This window comes from Ceratosolen solmsi, unplaced genomic scaffold (assembly GCF_000503995.2).
Source record: "Ceratosolen solmsi marchali unplaced genomic scaffold, CerSol_1.0 scaffold43, whole genome shotgun sequence".
NCBI classification, from domain to species: domain Eukaryota; kingdom Metazoa; phylum Arthropoda; class Insecta; order Hymenoptera; family Agaonidae; genus Ceratosolen; species Ceratosolen solmsi.
Window position 1 is genome coordinate 5,100,944 of NW_011948431.1, and position 21,173 is coordinate 5,122,116.

At 34.2% G+C, this 21,173-nt stretch overlaps 2 protein-coding genes across 2 annotated transcripts; one reads left to right on the forward strand and one right to left on the reverse strand.

The window, feature by feature from the left end:
• Nucleotides 1-5,872: 5,872 nt before the first annotated feature.
• On the reverse strand, nt 5,873-18,925 carry LOC105364270 (HP1 and insulator partner protein 1). Its single transcript, XM_011502156.1, has 14 exons — nt 17,659-18,925; nt 16,462-16,832; nt 15,047-16,352; nt 12,593-13,111; nt 11,744-12,135; nt 10,348-10,761; nt 9,721-10,059; nt 8,762-9,095; nt 8,175-8,456; nt 7,651-7,817; nt 7,373-7,548; nt 6,910-7,120; nt 6,692-6,835; nt 5,873-6,236 (listed from the first exon to the last, which is right to left on the reverse strand). Exons 2-14 carry the CDS (start codon nt 16,813-16,815, stop codon nt 6,084-6,086), a joined length of 4,791 nt encoding a protein of 1,596 aa, XP_011500458.1. The 5' UTR covers nt 16,816-16,832; nt 17,659-18,925; the 3' UTR covers nt 5,873-6,083.
• A 21-nt stretch (nt 18,926-18,946) lies between these two features.
• Nucleotides 18,947-21,159, forward strand: Mettl4 (Methyltransferase like 4). Its single transcript, XM_011502157.1, has 7 exons — nt 18,947-19,088; nt 19,628-19,892; nt 19,962-20,320; nt 20,378-20,552; nt 20,669-20,840; nt 20,919-21,066; nt 21,153-21,159. The coding sequence occupies exons 2-7, from the start codon at nt 19,638-19,640 to the stop codon at nt 21,157-21,159; spliced, it is 1,116 nt and encodes a 371-aa protein (XP_011500459.1). The 5' UTR covers nt 18,947-19,088; nt 19,628-19,637.
• Nucleotides 21,160-21,173: the final 14 nt, after the last annotated feature.

A 21,173-nucleotide genomic window follows, 5' to 3' on the forward strand; every position in this document is an offset into this window, starting at 1 on the left:
AATGAAATTAATTAATTATACCGACGTACGATCTTACAATAAACTTAACTTACGCGGCATTTGACTTCTAATCATTAATGATTAATCATTAGTTACGCGTACTTTCTACAATAGTGCAATCAAAGAGCATCGCCGGGAATTATGGAGTACATTAAGCGTATTAGTGCATCATTGGTTTAATGGTCACTCTCTACGGGAGCCAAATTCCTGCCACGAGCGAGCAACTAACGATTTTTCAAGCGAGCCACTCGCCCCAAAACGTATACAAATAAATCAATCTAAATTCAACTCTAAAACTAACTCATGGATCTCCTCCAGACGCAGCAGCCTCGTTCGCTTAAAAAAAAACGAGCCGAAGCGCGCGTCACGCGAAATCGCTTCCACTCCCTCCCGCCACGCAGTTCGGGTCCCATTCCTCTCCTCGCTCATACACGTCGCTGACATTTTTACAAGGATGCGTGCTTATATCTTTAGCGGAGGCGTTGAAAATGCGTATTTAGTGCCACGAAGGCCTTAACCGCTCGTATCTTGCAGGGTGAGCAAGTTTACAAGAGGCGCGCATGCGCCAAATAGCAGCGTTTTATTTCGAAGGCTTAAAACGCAACGATATTCGCGCGCCGTTGCCCCCCCCCCCGACTCACCCACCCCCAATCCCTCCCACCTCCTCCTTGCCGCTCCAACAGCTCAACTCCTCATTTATTTAGGTATTGTTAACACGGCAGTCGTATTGTTTCGACGTGCTTGGAATAGGGCGTGAGTTGACGAGTGCGACCATTGAAATAAATACACGAGTCGCGAGAGGCTTTCTTAGTTTCATTTTATAAATATAATTTCCAGACTTTCATGACGGGTGATTGTTTTTCCGATAGAACGACGTGCTCGAATGAAATTTACGAGAAATATTGCTTTGAAAATCTCTATTTTCTCTTTTATTATTATCGTCGTCGTCGTCGCCATCGTCGTCGCCATCGTCATTCTTCTTCTTCTTCTTCTTCTTATTATTATTATTATTATTATTATTATTATTAACTTCATTTAAAAGAATTTATTTTATGGTTCGCTAAATCTTATTGCGAAATATTTCCGTCTTGACTTTTAATGCCTTTGTTATTAATGGAAATAGATTCACGTGGAAACTAAAAAAAAAAAAAAAAAAAAAAAAAAAAAAAAAAAAAAAAAAACATAACAACCAAAATAAATGATATTCTAGATTAAATATCAAAGATTAAAAGTTTTAAATATAATTTGAACAAAATATGCTTGTCTCATGTACTTTTATCTGAAAATTTCTTTGGATAAGGCTAAATATATAAACTGAAATTCTCTGATTTTGAAATTAAGACGCGAATGGCAATGAAAACCATGACGAAATATATAGTTTTTTTAGGTTGTGGGGGATGGGACGGGGGGAGGGGGGAAGGCGGCGACACGATAGGCAAATTTATCTATAATTATCTTCAAACATTTTACTGTGTTTAAAAGATAACGATAACATTGACGTTCTTCTATTGGTAAGATTTTGTTAATAAACACGATCATTTATTTCAACTGCTGAGAAAATCACACAAATCCATAACATATTTTATGCTTAAAATTTATAAATCATAGATTATCATTACAATAAGTAAATATAATAAGAATTACAAATTGTATATTCATAAATATTCATTTACCTTACTTTTTGTGTTTCGTTTCTAATGATAATTGTCAGTAATTGAAAAGCAGATTATACATTCGAAATTATTAATAAATCGACAATGCAATATTATAAAAATTTAATCAATGTTGAATCAATTCCCCGTAAATCCGAGGTTAAAAATAAATACTGAAAAATTCCGTGGCGCAGTTTTCAAAGGATTTAAAATTATCGAATTTAAACATAATAAGAATACGAAATGTAATACCCAATTGTCAGTACTCGCTTTTGTACTCGATTATCTATCCTAATAACAAATAAAGCGATTACGAATCTCCATGAACCGGCTCCTTCTTCTAAAGATCGATAAAAAATTGTGAAATTCCAAACAAACTAGGGAACAAGTATCGCAGTCACGATTATAGTTGCTAGTTATTTTAATGCAAAAGCTAAAATTACGAACAATAAAGTGTGCAGTTATTTGTGAATTGGCGTATTTAAAATATTTAGACGTACATGTCCGACAATATGTTGCAAATATAAGATATCCAAGTGCATCGGCAAGGAATAGCTAAGGCACATTATCAAGCTCAAAACGCACAAACGTCCCGTTAAAATGTCCAATACTATCCCACTCCCAATTACTTACATAACGAGCAAAAAGCATTTTCACATTGGCGAACCTCGGCTCTCATTAAACATCACTAATCACCGTTTCGCAAGTCTCTTTTTCTATTTGCTCGGCGCTCACCAAGGGCCATCTTGCCTCCCGCATCTTCAAAAGCGAGAGTGCGGTAGGTCGGAATGCTCGCAGGAGATTCAAAGAAAGCGAGAGCGTCAATCAGCGCGCTGCTTTCCTTTCTCGCACCGCTTCAAACGAAATTCAACAACAATGAGCCCCCGCCAAGGCAATTAAAGCCCGGGCAACGGCGCGCGTTATATAAAACTCATTGGCCCGCGCGCGAACCGCCAAACAATGCGGCGAAATGCGCTTTCGCGCGATAATTTACACCTCGAAAGCGAGCTCGTGCGAATCCCTTGTGCCATTGTGCCGGCTCGTATACTTACGTGCAATTGCTGCTGCTGCTGATGCTACTCTTCCGCCGGTACATTCTTCCGTGATTTTACCGATGCTCTCTCAATTCTTTGGAGATGCTGCGGTAATGTCGACAGATATTGAGAGCGTCGATAGTGTTTTACGATCTAAAAGTGCTTTTTGTTTCGCTTGTAAATTGCGTGTCGTAGCTTAACGCATTTGAAGTTCCTAATGGCCATGTACGTAAGATATTGTGCTCGAGAGCTCTCGATAGACGTTGCGAGCGACTGCAGTCCGCTAAAATTATTGAAATTTGCACGCATTTTACACCGCAAGTAACGATTTTGATAAAAACAGGCAGTCAGTTCGTACGGTTAATTTACTTGTAAAATGTAATCCCATGCTTCGTCTATTGTTCTGTCAAGTTAATTTTAATTGCATCAAGTATCCCACGAATCTTCCAGATAACAATTAGATGAGAAAATAAAGTATTGTAAGCGCGAACGATTCGGATGAACGACCTCGAAACTTTTATCAAATTTTTATTATCCTTTCAACATGAAGTCTAACGCATCCTTCTCAATAGCGCCGCGCGTCTTTTTCTAAACAAACAATACTTTAATCCCAGCATTCCAGCATAAAAATTCAATTGCGTATCCGTCCTCCTTAAAGTACTTCAATATGACTTGGAATAACTGATAGCGGCAACCTATGTCTTTCCAGCTTGCCACACTTACCGAGCTTAATCGATAAATCACATAAAACGGTTAATAAACGCTCTAATTGCATTCGACGATGAATTCAAAGTATTGGCAAACGAATCCGATACTCGCGAGAGAACAAGCGAGCCTCGATCGCGCCTCCGAACAACTCTACCTTGAGGTCGCAAACGGCACTACGAGCCGCTAAGAGCTCAGCTACGGCCGAGACCGAGGCTCAAGGAAAAATTAGCGACGCACGTCTAATTGCGGAGGCGCTGTGACGATGAGAGACAGGGCGCTTGCCGCAATGCGCGCCCTCCTTATCTTATCATCCGCGGGGGATGATGTCGCGGACAACGGGGAGGAAGGCGTGGCGATATGAGGAAAAGACGGGAGTGCGTGGGCCGAGGTTGTCGTGGCGCTTTCCGCGATCGAAAAATAGAAACGATGCCGTGGATACGTCGGTCTTTTTACTTTGCCACCGGACCCCACGCGCATATCTGCGTAAATTTCGTGTTTGTTGTTATTTTTGGGTGTCGGAATGTACGTCCATTTCGGCCGTGGCAATTAAAAATGAGCTACTCAGGCGTCGCTTTTAACTCCCTCTCTATGTCGCTTTATTTCGTAAATAATGCAGAATTCATTGGTTATACAATGCTGGAGGAGAAATTCTTTCGTGACAATTACCAAGGGGCATCGAAATATTCGACATCGTATATCTGGCCATTATTGTATAGGCTTGCGAATTATTTGCAAAAGGCTTACATTCTTATTGCTATAAAAAAGTGTTCTTACAATTGTCATGATCATTTAGATAATGTCAAATGAAATAAACAGAGTCAGAGATGTTGGATTATTTTGAGGCAGTTATAAACGATAGGTAGTAGTAATGAACGGATGAAAGATCGTTAATCAAATAAAATAATTAAATTCGCACCCGAATTTTAGAGATTTCAGCTTATCTGCGTAAATTTACGAGAATCGTCTAAAAATAACAATGACATACAGTTTTTAACAAAAAGTTCACATTTGTAGGAGTTAAATTAGCACTTAACGATGAAGCTAACATAAGCATTATGTATTATAGCCGTATATTATACAAAAGCACGAAATACGCAATAAATTTTGAAATTACGCATTTTATTTTCTATTCTTAATTTGATGTTAGAAGAATAATATTTGTAAGAACAAAGGTGTCCAAGTTACAAACAATATTATAGAAATTTTGTTTTAATTTAATACAAACTTGCGAGTACTTATTATAAAGTACCTCCTACTATTTTGTCCGCATTATAATAACTTGAATTTCATCAACGTGTCTTTTTAAATATCTTGGAGAAAAAAAAAAAAAAAAAAAAAAAAAAAAAAAAAAAAGTAGTAGTAGTAACTGAATATTTGCAGTTAAATAAATTGAAATGCATGTATGTGTTTCAGCACAACGACGATACTGCTTCCTTTAACATTAAATGAAATAAATTTGATTCGAATAATTTTAATATATAATCACTTTATTTTATAAACGAACTCTTACTTTTATCAATGGAAAACTAGATGTGGTCTATTAAATTACTCAAAATAATAAAACTTTTAATGAATTTTGATACTTTAATATCGTAACCAACAAAAGACTTATAATGTATTAAAAATATATAAAAATATATAATTTTGACAAAATCTTAGATTTGTAGCAAGTAATATTATATGGGTCCTTGGGATATTTATCACTGTCTTTCGAGTGGTTCTATATAAGACACAGAAATTGCTTAAAAATAACAATTTTATGTTAATTAATGAGTTACAATTAAATCAAGAACTTTTTCTTTTTTCTATTTTTTTTTCTTTTTTTTTTTTTTTTTCTTTTTTTTTTTTAACAAGACGTATCTGTAAACAAAAGCTTTTACAATAATATGAATTATAATATTGATAGTAAGAACAAGCTCGTCTCGAATTTGGATTTTATTTATTTAAATCCAATCTTTCTTTCAATTTTTTTTTTGTTTTTTTTTTTAACATAAATTGTCGACAGAATTGTTAGACAAATAGTGTTCCTTTACATCTAAACTTAAATTTATGATATTAAAATACTCCATCCTATAGTAGTCACTTTTACAATTTTCTCTTACTCGTAAATTTGTAAAATAAATCGTGCATCATCACTAGACACAATCATGAACATCGCACTTATACACCCACATATTCTCAGTATCTATAATTGGGTGACACTTGAATTAATAGGACTTAAAATTTAAGTCCAAAATCTACAATACAAATATTTTCAAACTGATGAACCAGTTATCACACTTACACCCATATCCATATAGCGCAAAATGTGTACGAATTGTTTAAAACAAATGCAAAATTTTTCGCGAAAAAAATCGATCTATTTTGCTGTTAATTAAGCCAATTAAAAAATAAATATTTTAGTGAAGTGAATTACTGGCAAAACTTAATTAAAGAAAATTTTACAAATGAACTATTTAAAATCTGTATCTAAAAAACAATCAGTTTTTTTTTTTTTTTTTTTTTTTTTTTTTTTTTTTTAAACATCATCTTGCTTTACACAACTATACTTGTATTTGGTAACGCACACTGTTACCCACTGAATCATTCTGTACAACACTGTCAAATAACTTTTACATTTCGTTCGCATTGAGAATGAAAATTTAGTTTTGCGTTCATGACAACTTATTTTATCACCCATATTTTACGTTCACTGACCCTTCTCATCGATATAGGCTTTAATGGCTTCTTGACATTCCAGTGTACACCAATGCTGAATAAGCAAAAGACTTTCCGATTCTAGCGCGACATCCAGCTTTTCACGAAGGCCATGACGAAGTAAAGCTTTCGTCGCTACCATTGACTGAAATTTAATAACAATTATTTATTTATCAAGTAATTAATAACAAGTATTTATGAAATCTCGGAAATTTTTTCACAGCCGTTAAATTCTTTTATATAGCAATAATTTAAAAACATAAATTTATAAGACGGTTATTTTGAAAAACATATAGGAAATTACGTTTGATTCGTAGAATCGCATTTTAGAATTTTAAAGTCAGATAAATGTAATACCGATGAACATTGCATATGAAAAAAGACAAATTTTAAAAATTAACATAAAAATATTTTCTATCAATTTACAGTCGTTCATAAATAAAAATAATTATAATATTAAACACTTTTTTATTCAATTTTTTCACATAAACAGGTGATGATGTTCTTATATTGACTTGGCATGTTAATTTACAATGAGTTTGTGAAAATTACAAAGTACTTTATAAAAATGTGTTATAAATGTATTGTACTGATTTATACCTGTGAAGATTGTTCGCTCATAGTCTTCACAGAAGGTAAAAGTTCAACCTGAAACCTATCTGGCCACAAGACTCTTGTAACAAGTCCCGCTCTCAATGCTTCACTAGCAGTTAATGTTCTGCCGCCTAATAATAACTCGTTCGTCTATAAAGAAGAAAACTTATTGTCTTATCATTGCCAACCACGAACTAATGGTACAGCTAGAATATTATACTTACAACTGCATTACCAAGACAATGCGATAACGTTAAAACTGCAGCTCCCTCGGATATTTGACCAAGTTTTCCATAGGGAGTGGCAAATGTTGCCTTATCACTAGCTATCACAAGATCAAATAAAGGCAGCATTGTCACGCCAAGTCCAACGGCTGCCCCTTGTACCCCAGCCACGATCGGCTTATTAAATGTCGCTAAAGCTTTGATGAACTCCCTATCGGAAAGATTCATTTAACACATCTCAGCACGATTATACATGAAATATCTAATAATTATTTTTAATGATAAATTTACTAATAAAAATAGAATTCCGAATTTATGTATAGATAATAATTAATCGTTTAAATTGAGTATTAAATTAATATTAATATTTAAAAATTTTATTCTTATATAATATAAAGTCTTATAAAAAATTTAAATATATATATATATATATATATATATATAGGATATCATCGATCCATACTTGACAGTATTAGACATTTCTTCAGCTCGGATTTTCCGCTCTTCTTTGTTTGAATGTAGGAGAAAAGAAAGTTCTAAACCTTCACAGAAGCTCGTACCTGTCGAGGTAAACAAAACAACTCTACAATCGTCATCTGTTTTTAAAATTGACAGTGCTTCTCGGATTTCATTCATAACCTACAAAAGTGTTTACAATCAACATTCATAGTAAAATTCACGAAAATTTTTTATTCAGTCTCATTTATATGAGACTCATCTATATGATAATCGATTTCTTACTTGAATTGTTATGGCATTTCTTATTCCCGATACTGGTGTTGATGGCGTCAATATTAATTGTACAAGATTCCCTTGCTGCCTTACATTTATTTCCTTATTACTAAATAATTTTTTGATATCTACTTTCTCGTCGTCAGCTGCCTGTGATTTTGCATTATTTGTACTTCCTGCGAATAAAATTATTCGTTACAATCGTTAATCAATCATGCTATTTAATCAATAAATTTTACTCTATTTTATTGCTTAATTAATCCATTCCGATACAAAAAAAAAGAAAAAAAAAAGAAAAAGAAAAAGAAAAAAAAAAAGAAAAAGAAAAAGAAAAAAAAGAAGAAAAAAAAGGAAAAACATCTCTTAGATATCGCTGAAAGAATGATTAAATTTTATGACAATTTAATGCTTTGTTTTATTCGATAGATATGTTAAGTTATTTTTTTTTAAAACTACTTTAAATTGTACGTACGACTTGTACGAATGTGTCCAAAGTAATGGACTCCATATTCGCACAAAATCATCCTCCTTACCTTTTTTGCGATTAGTCGATGTGTTAGTTGACCGCGATGTGTTATTGATGCTGGACAAAAGAGCCGACGCAGCCTCAGCCAGACACGCCGACAGCTCATCCTGACTCTTGGGTGGTGTTTTGGCTTCGTTCAGCGACGTATCCGACGATGCTTTAATTTTTGGCACTTTCTTATTTTTTTGAACTGCCTTGGCGATCACCGCTGGCGGTGTCGTTACGAGTGCAACGACGTTCGACCTTGTCGTCACCTTTTTAACTGGCTCTTTCTTCACTGCAGGCTTTTCTATTACCTCCTTTCCAAAAACAAATACAAATCATTTCAAGAAATTCAAGAATGCTTTATTGATTATTCTTTTATTATTGTTGACTCAATAGTGATTTTACGAGACAAAACAAAACAGACCCGTATGACTTGGAAGATATGATATTTTTGATTGTAAACTACGCTTGTAATCGTTTCGTACACTCCCTCGTGATTGACAATAAGAAAATACGATTATGGCAACGGTGACCAATAGGATAACAAATCCCAATGTCGCATGCTTTAATCTTAATTTATTAGCCGGAGAAAAATCATTAGCTTAAAACCGGTGTTTACTTTTTTTTTAGTCTTCTTCGCGTCCAGTTTGTCATTCAGTTCTTGCGGAGTTTTCCTCTTCGTCTTAATTTGGATTTCTGCTTCTTCCGTCTTTGCCTGCTCCGACGGCAAATCTATACTAACTCTAGGACTCGCCGAGGCACTCGAGAACGAGCTCGAGGAGTGTCGGCGAATTATTCGCGATGCGTCCGCCGCATTTCGTATCTTTGCGGGGATTATGAAATCTGCATTCACAGCCGGTGTCGCCGACGATTTTTGCAACCTGATTGGTTCGCTCGATTTCTTTTCGGCAGCTGGTGGCGGAGGATCGGTGGGCGACGGTGCCTGCGAAACGATACATTTCTCATTTAACATACTTTAAAAATAATCACGGTATTCGAGGATTGCATTACCGTCTAAATGGAAATTTTAATTCAGGCAAACGGCTATTGCTATTTGCTATCAAACACGATGCAACGAGATAAAAATGAAAAGCTAATCATTTTCACGGCAATATTAAGAAAAGAAAATATTTACAATTATTAATGAAAGGAATTTTACAGGTCATTCATGTATAATTGCCATCCAAAAAACATAATAGCAAATAAGCGCACGTGGTTGAAAAATAAAATTCATAAATAATAGTGAAGGAAAGGATAAATCCATGTGTATAAAAATAATTATCCACAATAGTGCTTTGAAATTGTTTTCCGTAGTAAAGGAAAGACTAAAAGGCTCTTTTTAATTTCTAATAAGTGCTCGATAAAACTCATTTTTATGGAATTCTGTGATAGTTTCGTCGAGAGAAGCAGCAACCAGAAAAATGTCAATTGTAATATAATTAACGAAGGATCATTTTACGTTAAGCGTTTCAGAGCCGTTAAATTAAATTGTCCGATATTAGTGATTTGCTTTGTCGGCCAATCCGTTGAAATAATTCTTTAATATTTTAACGTTTTCGCATACTCACAGCGGCAACATTTCTTCTCGATCGAGGCGAGATCTTTAGATTTGTCGCGCTGGAATTCCTCAGCCTCAGAACCGCATTCCTCACCAATTTCGTTCTGAGCATCAATTCCCTCTCAGCCTTTTCCACGTCCATCACCTTCTTTTGTGATTTTGTAATTGGTATCAGCCTCTTCCTTGAATCCGGCTGCTCTACGTCGTATAGCAAATTAACGACACCTTCGTCCTGCAGCAACCTATCGATCTCGGTCACTATCTTCTTCGTTTTGGTTACCGGCGCTGCAGTAACTAATTTTTCCACCACAGTTTTATTCTGCGATGCACTTTTCGTTGCCGCTGCCAGCTTAATGAAGAGAATAAAAAAAATTGATAATGCTAGAATTATTTATAACCACGACATTATTGATGGAAGCGATTTTGAAAATTCAAACCTTATCAAATACTTATGAGAATGTTGCAATTAGAGGTAAAAAATAAATTTTTTTACGTCCGACTTTTATTTTATTGAAACTATTGAAATAAGATACACAGACGCGCGCGCGCACACACACACACGCACGCACGCACGCACATATATATATATATATATATATATTATAGAGGAGAGGAGGAGAGGAGACGTCGATCGCACCTGTAGCTTCGTTTTTGCAGCAGCTAGTGGCTTCTTGCCGCTCGACTTCTGTCTAAGGAAATTCTTGACGGCGAGCTTCCTCTTGGATATGGGCGTGTCCTTCTTGAGAAGGCCAATTTTTGATCGCTTAACGTGGGCCATCTTGCTCTTGACGACGGCCGCCCTCGCGGCTGCTGACTGCTGTCTCGACTCGAACCTCCCTTGCTTCGTCTCCGAGCCAAGCCTCGTCCTGGCCTCGGGCTTGCTTTGGCCGGGTTTCGGTACTTCGGGCACACTCGACTCGACCTCGGTCCTCGGCACGGGGCTGTTGCTACCACTGCTGCTGGTATTGCCGCTCTCGGTCTTCGACTTACCGCTGTCCTCCGACTCCTGGGAGGACCTTTTGCCGTCCGGCACGAGTTTGCCCTTGTAAACCTGCGTCAAAAATGCGCGATGAGCCTGGACTTTGGATTTTGAGCTTTTATCTTAGCTCGATATTTACGCTACGCGAAAGGTTTGCCGTGGTATCGCGAAGTCGCGCACAGTTATTGTTATTTTTGAAAGGAGAGGCCGGCTTGTTACGCCGCATTTAAGCCACTTTCAACGTAAACAGGAGCTCACATTGAGAAGTTCGTCGCGATGGATTGCGAGATTAGCAATTTACAGGGCTGCCGCATCTTGACAAAAACTATTCTTCGGATTCTTTGAATTTTTTTTTTTTTATTTTTCACGCATCAACTTCTGTTTTCGTTCTTTCAAGCATAGCGTTTTCAAAAGTACATATAAAACACACTGTATGTAAGTATTTATAAAAAATATATAAATTAAGCAGGCTGTTGTCAATCATTAATCTAAAGAACTAGTGAAGAGACAAAAACATTCGACAATCGGTCTAATAATAAAGTAATCTTATTAATTTTTAATTTGTAGATTTTAAGGTGAGTTGTAAATTGTAATTTTTCTACCTCAAAGAGTTCTCAATCGTTCCTTCAATATGCGAATAATTTATAAAATTGGGAAAATACTTTTTATGCATTGGATTACATCTCTGATATGGTGCAGTTTACTTTCCAACTATTATCTACAGCAACAACATTTACCTTAATTAGCCACATTCAAATGAATTTATGTTAATTCGAGTTTTAGCCTTCGATTATATATACATAACACTTTGACGCGTTGAATAACTCAGTATCGTTTTGTCGGGTATTTCTTATAAATACCGTTTACAAGGAGAAATTCGTATTATGTCGAGACGGTCTAATATCGATATTGCGCAATAATTCTTTGATAAACATATCCGGCAGGACGAAGAAGAATTTCAGCTTAACAAACTAATTTTAAAGATTTTCTAATTTTCATAAATAAAACTAAGCCCTCCTCGTTATTCCCATTAATTCTCGTATTTTTAACCCACCTTTTGTCGCTTAACGTTGAGTTCATGTTCCCGCGCCTTCTCCGTAAGCTTTCGCTTCCTGCCGGACCTAGACTCCTCCACGCTCAACTCGATAACAGATGCGGCACTACTTCGTGTATTTTGATTGTTGTTCTCCTTTAACGCTTTCGTCGCTTTATTATCCTTCTTGGGTGAGTCTTCTTCCGTCGAGTCTAGATTTATTATTTCCGTTTTCGAGTTGTTGGCAAGTCTTAACTCCAGCTGATTGCTCGAGTCTCTATTCGATGAAGATTTCGTCGCTTTCTTAGTCTTCTTCGGCATGCCCGAATTATTTTTCTTCGGAGATATGTTCGGCAATTCGAGTAATTGTTTTAAAGCCAATTCACGCTCTACGATAGGGTCTAGCTTTGAACCTTAAACAATATAAATTACGACAAAATTATAAGCAATTGATAAGAAGGCAAAAGCTTATTTTCAAGAGGAGTGAAAAAGTGCCTCGAGTTATATTTATCAGCGATGTAAATGTGATTATTTAAGATCGCATCAAATTATCTTTGAAAAATTGAATCGTAATCTTTCTTATATAATAATTGCTTTATATAACCATTATATTTAAGAAAAGGACTATATATATATATATATATATATATTATTTCAAGTACTCGTTAGCGCACAGAATATCAAAATCAAATCCGAGAATTTATTAATGTTATAATATTACGTCGATTGCAATGATCATAAACGATGAGTATATTAAATATTATATTTTCAAGCTGTTGTTATTTAAAAGCATTCGATATCTTTAGGTATTTATGAATTGTATTCACTATTCTTGTCGCTATCTACCCGTATTATCCCGTAGTATAATACCCGTATTATGAAAATCTCCGGAACTCGTCACTCTATTGCTTCCGTCTTCCGTCATCGTTTGTGGCTTCAAGTTCGACCAGTCGGGATCGACGTCGCCCTCGAGGATGGCTAGTAACTCCTTGTTATCTGTTGATGCCATCGCCACCACAGGTACTGTTTTACTTGATTCTGTCAACGCTTCCTCGATACTCTTATCCTTGTCGTTCTCGTTGTCCCCCAGTACGGATTGCAAAGGTATAAGCGGTGGAACGTTGCACCCCGAAGCCGCCGATAATTGACTGGAGAGTCGCTGGGTGATTTTCTTCACGAATACAATATCCGCTGTTTTTGGTACCACGAGGTCCTTCTGCTTTTCGCGCAATCGCTCCTTCAGGACCTCATTCACTTCAGCCGTCGATGCAATTTGACTGGTCAAATGAAGACCTGGGACCTTTACACCAGGTCTGGGAGACTGAACTTTCTGCTTCAAATCCGACTGATCCTGATTTGAGTTCTTGGGTGATCGACCTAGAAAGTGGTCTGAAATCATAAATATTTACTTACGTCAAACACTACATTAATAAATATAAAATTTACAATTTTCATAAATATTTGATCTTTCTAGAATATCTAAAATAATCATTTTGCAAGCTTCTTACGTTTCTTAATAATTATTACTACATAATTGTTAAATTTGTTTTTCACTTCATAATTACCTATATTTTAAATAACGTTGAAATAATAAATTATTATTTGAAAAAATTCCACTGTATTTATTTTAATAAAAAAGAAATATTTGTTGTTAATATAAGTATAAATTATTACAAAATTTGATATGAATTCTCAATAAACATTTTATCAGTCATTATTTCAAATTATACTTAAAAACAATAATAATAATAATGCACAAAAAGAAATGTTATTCTTATCAATTTACTATAAAATTCTTTAATTAAATCAATTTAATTCTCATATTATTCGTAAGCTTTAAGAATATTATGGTATCTTTTAGAAGTTGAATCGATAACTTTTAGCCGAATTTAAACAATCAAGTTCTTATATATTGTCTTCATTATTATAATAATTTAGTGAAGGAATTATTTTCGCTACATTTATTTTGTCGCTATTCTGATATTATTTATTTATGAATTAAAAATAATATTATTAAATTTGAATTAAATTTGAAAAAAATTTTAAATTACAAGCTTAGAAAATCTTTTTGCTTAACCGATAATATCAAAGTAATTAAATTATATACATTAAGATGAATTTTCGATACATGTATAGTAGATAAGTAATGCAGGCATAATTTTGAAAATCGTACAATGAATAATGTAAAGACGATTAAATATTCATAAATCAAGATGATTACAGAAATTAGATTATAATTTGTCTACATTGATCTGAATTTGAAAATACGATAATAAGATTCATGAAAATATTTTGAAAAGATTATAAAAAATTAGAGAGGATAGTTTCCTTAATTTAATAAACTAATAATCTCATTCAAGTTTTTAATTCATATAACAATAATAGAGAGATAAAGACGATTGATGCAACGATGACAACAACAAGAATGACGATGATAATGACGACAACGAGGACGAGGATAAGGACGAGAATGAAGAGGAGGCGGAGGAGGAGGAGGAGGAGGAGGAGGAGGAGGAGGAGGAGGAGGACGACGACGACGACGACGACGACGAGGACAACGAAGACGACAACGACGGCAACAATGACAACGACGATAACGATGATAACGATGATAACGATGACGGCGATGACCACAACTACCATAATAACATTAATAATAAATAAAATATTTACTAGCTTAAATAATGCATATTAAATAATACAAATTGAATGTTGTTGTACTTAATATTATTATACGTAATATTACTATGAAATTAATTGTACATAAATCTACAAATAAATACCGATTTTTAATATTCCTTAAATAAAAATAATTAAAACATACGATCGTGAATTAAGATTGAATAGGCATTTAAAATTATAATGTTCTCAATAAATCAAATAAATCATTAATTTAAAATATTTTCTATGCCATTAAAAACATAAAAATAATTTACATTTCTAAAAGTTTTTAAAAGCATAAGCGTTTACTTCTAAATTATAATTATAAAATGTATCAACATCCCGCTTACGAAAATCAATCATCAACAAATCATATATAGAATCATAAAAAGATAAAATATTTATTTTCAAATTACGTCGTACTGTAACGCGAATTATCCAGTATTAATAAAATATTCTATAACTCTATTTACGAAATCATGTATATAATGTATAATTTTTCTAACAAAAATTGTTTTCATGTTTTTAATCGTTTAGAAATTCTTAATGAACTAAATCAATGAGAAATATTAAGTTTTACTAATGCTTGAGAAAGCAATTAATTAAAATAATAATAATACTTAAAAGTGCTCCATTACTAATGTATGCATTATTACAACTCACCCTTGAGTGGAATGTAATTTGTTACTGATTTTTGTGACTTATTGCTCAGTGCTTTCGAGTCCGAGTTTTTACTAAGCGGCGATGCCTTCTCAGATCTTAAAGCTTTCGCTTTACCAACTACAGCGTCACTACTCTGCTCTGCATTCTTACAATTCTCGTTACTATTGATCGAATGCTCTGTGGAATTACTGCTGCAGATGGTCTGTTCCTGTTGCGCTCCATCATCCAACAGACTTTGCAGCTCCATCTCCACGGAATCGTGGTTGTCTTTGAATATAGTGGATGATTGGTTATTATCATCTTCGCCATTCTCATCTTGCCAATCATCAAAGATATCTTGTATAACCTTACTGTGATTTTCCGTTGACTGTGTCGATAGGTGCAAGTCCAGCTCCTCTTCGTCCTCTTCCTCCTCTTCTACATTCTCATTTACAAGCTGACACTCCGATGCTTCGCTACACTTGACTTCTTTGACTTGTTCGTTAACTTTCAATTCCATGCCGGTTTCATCTCCCTTTCCTTTGGTCAATTGGTTTTCTTCTTTCGTCTCGACTTTGACTTCTTCTTTAGCTTCGCATTTATCGTCAATTGCAATGGATTTCGTGCAATTTTGCCGTTCTTCCTCATCTGGAATTTCTATCGGTGCATTATGTTCGACAGAATTAAATTCTGTTAGAATTGCGACATCGTCCGAATTTGCAACGATTTTGGTATCGTTTATGGTTTCGGTTACCACTTCTGAATCCTTAACTTTTTCCAGTGATACATGTAAAATTTCAGAATCTCTTTCTTCGTTTGGTAAATTAATATTTATATTACTGATACATGCACTACTACCTTCTTTCTCTTCTTCCTTTTGACAATGATTTGCTAGCTCAGTTTCAAGATCTTCCTTAGTAGGGATAACTGCATTATCATTGGTGACTTCATTAACAACGGAAGTAGATTCTACATCGGTAGATTCAATCTTTTCTGACTCAATAGTACTAACAAAGGATTCTGCTCCCGTATCATTAGTAGAGACATTTTGTAATTCTTGGTCAGATTCTTGTACATTCTTATCTATAATTTCATTTGCGCTTTCTGCCTTTTCGCTATTAGCTAGAGAATCATCGTGATTATTGATGGATTCATGATGAATTGAAGCAGGAACAGGATCATTCTCAATCATAACAGGAACTGATTCACTTATGTTTGTAATTATTTCGGAAATATTTTCTTTATTTGTCACCAAATCAACTGAATTGTTTGCTTCAAAGTTTTCTTGATATGGCGTTTGATCATGTACAATAAATTCTATTTTATCCTAAAATTACAAAATATGTATTTAAAATAATATCTTTAAACGCTTAAATTAATACTTTATTAAATAAATAAATTTGTGTAATAATTGAATTAAATAAATTAATAAAAACCTCTTTATGACTATCGTTGTAACTAGAAACGTCTTCTACATTATTAATTTGTGAAATACTTTCATCTTTATTAGATTCTTCCTTAAATATTACATTTTCTGTTTGTTTTTCATTTCCAATTCCATCTTCATTACATGATATCACAACATTGCTATTACATTGATCTTGTACATTAATGCAATCATTTGGTAACATTATTTCTAAGCCAGGCGTTTCACAATTGACATTAGACTGTTGGTTGTTATCATTTTGGACAACAATATCTTGAACCAAATTCTGAGATATAAATTTACTTCCTTCATTTGTATTATTGACCTCAATGACTTGTTCATAAACCTCTTCATGCTGTTCCATGATTACAGTTTATCCGACTGACAAATAATTTTTATATAAAATATAAAATTGTAATAAAATTGCAATAAAAGTGTAATAAAATTATGTTTATTACAGATTAAATATTTGTCAAAGCTTTGATGGTATTTAATTATGAATTTTTACGACACCTTAAATTATAATTTCAAATTTATTATAAAAACAAAATTTATTTCCTTTTTACAGATATAAGTTGGCAAATTCAAAGTTAATGTCATAAGTGGAGAGAAACTAGCCTTCAACATTTATAAAAACATACATAAGATAAAGCATCGTATCATAAGTCTTGATCGCTAATCTGTTTCAATATTTAAAAAATAAAAAAAAAAAAAAAAATAAAAGTAAAAAAAAAATACTAGATACTGAGTAAAATTAGTTTTAAACTATAAAAGATTTTTTTTTAAACGATTTATAATGAGTAAAAAAATACGCTTACTGCCAGATCTAAAAGTTCCGAGGCACAAAATTTATTATTTTTTAGGAATGATAAATAAATATTTACACGTTTGTGAGATAATCAACAATTACAAAACCTTGAATGTCGACATGAGGCTACGCACAAATCGTAAGGAAATCCATGTATGCTTAATGCAGTGAAAACAAGAATTTCCACGCGTACACCAGGAGAGAAAAACTTTTCATAATTGCTTCTCCCTGCCTCCCTACCACCCTCGCTTATTCTCTCATTCTCTCATTCTCTCATTCTTTCATTCTTTCATTCTCTCTCAGTCTCTCACAAGCTCTCTCTCAGTCTCTCTCTCTCAGTCTCTCTCACTCTGTCTCTGTCCTTTCCGCTCACGGTCTTTTTCTCTCTCACATGCTTACCGAGTCTCGCGTTGCTTTTCTCCTATCCTCGATGACGACTTTCCGAAAAGGCGCACAAGCACAGCTTCCTTCGAATAGATCACATCTTTCGATGCACAACTTCGCCACTGAAAACGCGTCCTTACCCCGCGGATAAATCGGCAAACTATAAAAGTCGATGAATACGAAGGATAACCTTCGCGAGGTGACAAATCGAGAGCACAACGCGGCGTTACAAAAAAGACGACAGAATAGGCCGCGCCGTTGTGCCCCGTACGCACTGCTGCGACATGAAGCGATCAGCGACGCCGAGAGAATTTTAAGTGCAGATGATAATGATGAGCGGCGACACTTAACTGGTCACGGCGAGCGCTGATCAATCGGTACTACGACGGTGTACATGCATTTTGTTTATCCGGAATGTGAAAAATTGTGCCGAGCGCGAAGACGATCCTTCGCCTTGCTGTGGGCAGCCGAAGCCGCGCGAACGCCGAGCACTCGGGAGGCGTTTTAATCACGCGGTAATCGAGCGCCTAGAATGTCGCGCCGCTGATCCGAAACTTAACCTGGAAAATCCCCGATTATCCGACACATCCGCAGGGCTAAGTAGTATCGCTCTTGGCGGCGCGGGGAGAAAACGCCGCGTGTTAACACGTCTCTCCCTTTTCCCGTGTGTGTGCGTATTGCATGTGTGTCGCTACGCGCTCACACATATTAATTATTAATGCACGTAGAGGCGCACCAATACACGCGCGCTCCCCCAGTAGACACATATATAATATTTATGCGCGTCAAGGAGTTATGTTTCGTTTAACTAAAGCGCTGCTTCATTCTTCCTCTTTATTCGCGCGGTCGCTCATCCAGGAGATCAACCAAGAACCCGCGCTCCTCGATATTTATTTACTCCGTTTCTTCCTCGTTTCGGGGATCTCGCGAATCAAGCGGACGAGGAAGAGGGAAAAAAACTTGCACGGTAGTGCACTTGGCTAATGCACGGACACGCATACTAATGCACGGGGTCTCTCGCGAGCCTACGAATGCCGGATTTTCATGGTAGCGAAAGCTAACCGAAGCGCCCCATTGGTCGGGTGTGCAGAAGATACACACGTGACAGAAGTACTAACCTTAACTGCCGATTTGCAAAGCCGACGAGAGCAAGTGACTAGTGGTGGGCATGTAGCGAGAATTTTTATGCCCTTTATATTTTTCTTATTCGCACGAGCGAAGAGTGAGAAATGACATATTCTTCGGTTTACAAGACGTACGACATAGTTGATGGGGAGAAAATTTTTTTCTTCCTCCTTTTTTTTTTCTTCTTTTATTAACATCGTGCTTGCTTAATGCTAATCTCGAAATTGCTCATTAAAGCTTCGAGCAATCTCGGCTTAAATGTCCACTAATTACATGAAATAGCAGCAAATTTATCTTTGTGTTATTAAATATTTAATAAGGTATTTTTCATACTTGCTGTTTATTTACATTGCTTTCGTTTGTTCAAATTTTTAATGCCATCCTGTCGACGATTAAGGACACGATTGACTTTGTTGCCATTATCAAGATCGGACTTATTCATTTAATTGCAAATTATAGTAATAGAGAATTCAAGTTGATTGTTTGGGTATGTAATAATTCGTTTAAACATTATGTCCAAGTTTTGCATATCGATTAAATGTTAATGGATAATGAAAATATATTATTTAATGTAAGGTAGATAGAGTAATATTTTTACTGTCAATTGTCCTTAATGTTTGATAGTTTTATAAAATACAATGGAAAAATTATTATTGATGGTATAATTTTAAAGATATGGCCCTATTCTGATATAGTTGCCTACCACCTAAGTTTAATTATCATTTAATTATTATTTATTCAAACGATCATTTTTAGTCGTGTTAAAACTTAATTTTTCTATAAAACACACATTTCTTCACATTTATTTCTCAATCAAAATTTTATAATACAATACAAACCTTACCATTTCACATATCAGGCGATACATCATGAGTATTTTGTTCGATTCTGACGATGGATGGATAATTTCTCATCTCGATTACTTGAATAAAATCTATGAAATAGTGGAAGACGAACAGCAAAATAAAGTATTAAATTTCAACGAAAGTCTTTTTAAAATAAACACACAATATTTACGCCAAAATCAAATAGATAGTTTTAAGAAAAAAGATGCCAATGTTAATTCTTTAAAAAAAAGAAGGAAAAAAAAATCACAAATACTTCCAGAAGATATTTTAAAAGAGGTTTTTAATTTATAATACTTCATTGACAGATACCATTTTCATTTTCTTATTAAACTTTATGTATTATAGAATAATGTTGTGAGAGAAATTGGTTTAAAGCTTCTAGATAAGGCAAAGAATCTAAAAATATTTACAAATACAATTTTAGATAATAATGAAGAATCAAGATTAGCATCTAAACAATTTTACTTAAGTAAATTACAACTGAATTATAATTTTCATGGAAGTAATCGTAAAGAAATTGCCACTATTGCTAAATTTCAAAATGAAAAATATGTTTTTCCTAAAAATAGTGAATTTTATTGTTATGATATTCGAGAGATAACTAAAAAATTGAATATAAGTAATCGTTTTGATTTAATAATTTTGGATCCACCCTGGTGGAATAAATCGATAAGAAGAAAAAGAATAAAATTTGAAGAAAGCAGGTAATTTTACGTACAATTAATACTTGAAATATTCAATAACATTGTTATAATGTACAGCTACAAAATGATATATAACGAAGAACTTGCCAATATCCCTATTAAAAATCTATTGCATCCTTTTGGAATCGTTGCTGTCTGGTGTACAAATTCTTCTAGTCAGCTAAAATACATTTTAGATGAATTATTTCCATCTTGGAATATAGTATTTAAAGCAAAGTGGTATTGGCTTAAGGTATATATATATATATATATATATATATATATATATATATATATAGATATATAAATATATATAGTTGAAATATTTTCTTTAAAAAGGGAAAGACTGTTGAAGATATTGATATTTAGGTAACCCAAAATGATGAAACAATTTGCAATTTTAACGATTCACATGGAAAACAACCGTACGAACAGCTTGTATTTGGGGTTTGTTCTTCAAACATTAACTGCAGCCTGCCCGATAAGAAAGTTATAGTGAGCGTTCCAAGTGCAGTTCATTCGCACAAGCCACCTCTTACAGGTAAAGGAAAAAGCACTTTTAACAGATAAAAACAATAAATTGATAAATAAATCTTGTTTTATTATTTTGTTTTTTTAGAAATCTTGAAAAATTTCTTAAAAGAAAAGCCCAAATGTATGGAAATATTTGCTAGATATCTATTACCAGATTGGACTAGCTGGGGCTTAGAAGTTTTAAAATTTCAACATTTATCGTTATATTCTATTATAGAAACGAAAAATATTATCGAAAGGTTATAGAAATATTTTTATTTAAAAATAGCAAATTCTGCTTAATATTTTAAACGTACGCCTTATAAATATTCCATATAAGCATTTGATGATTATTGAATGA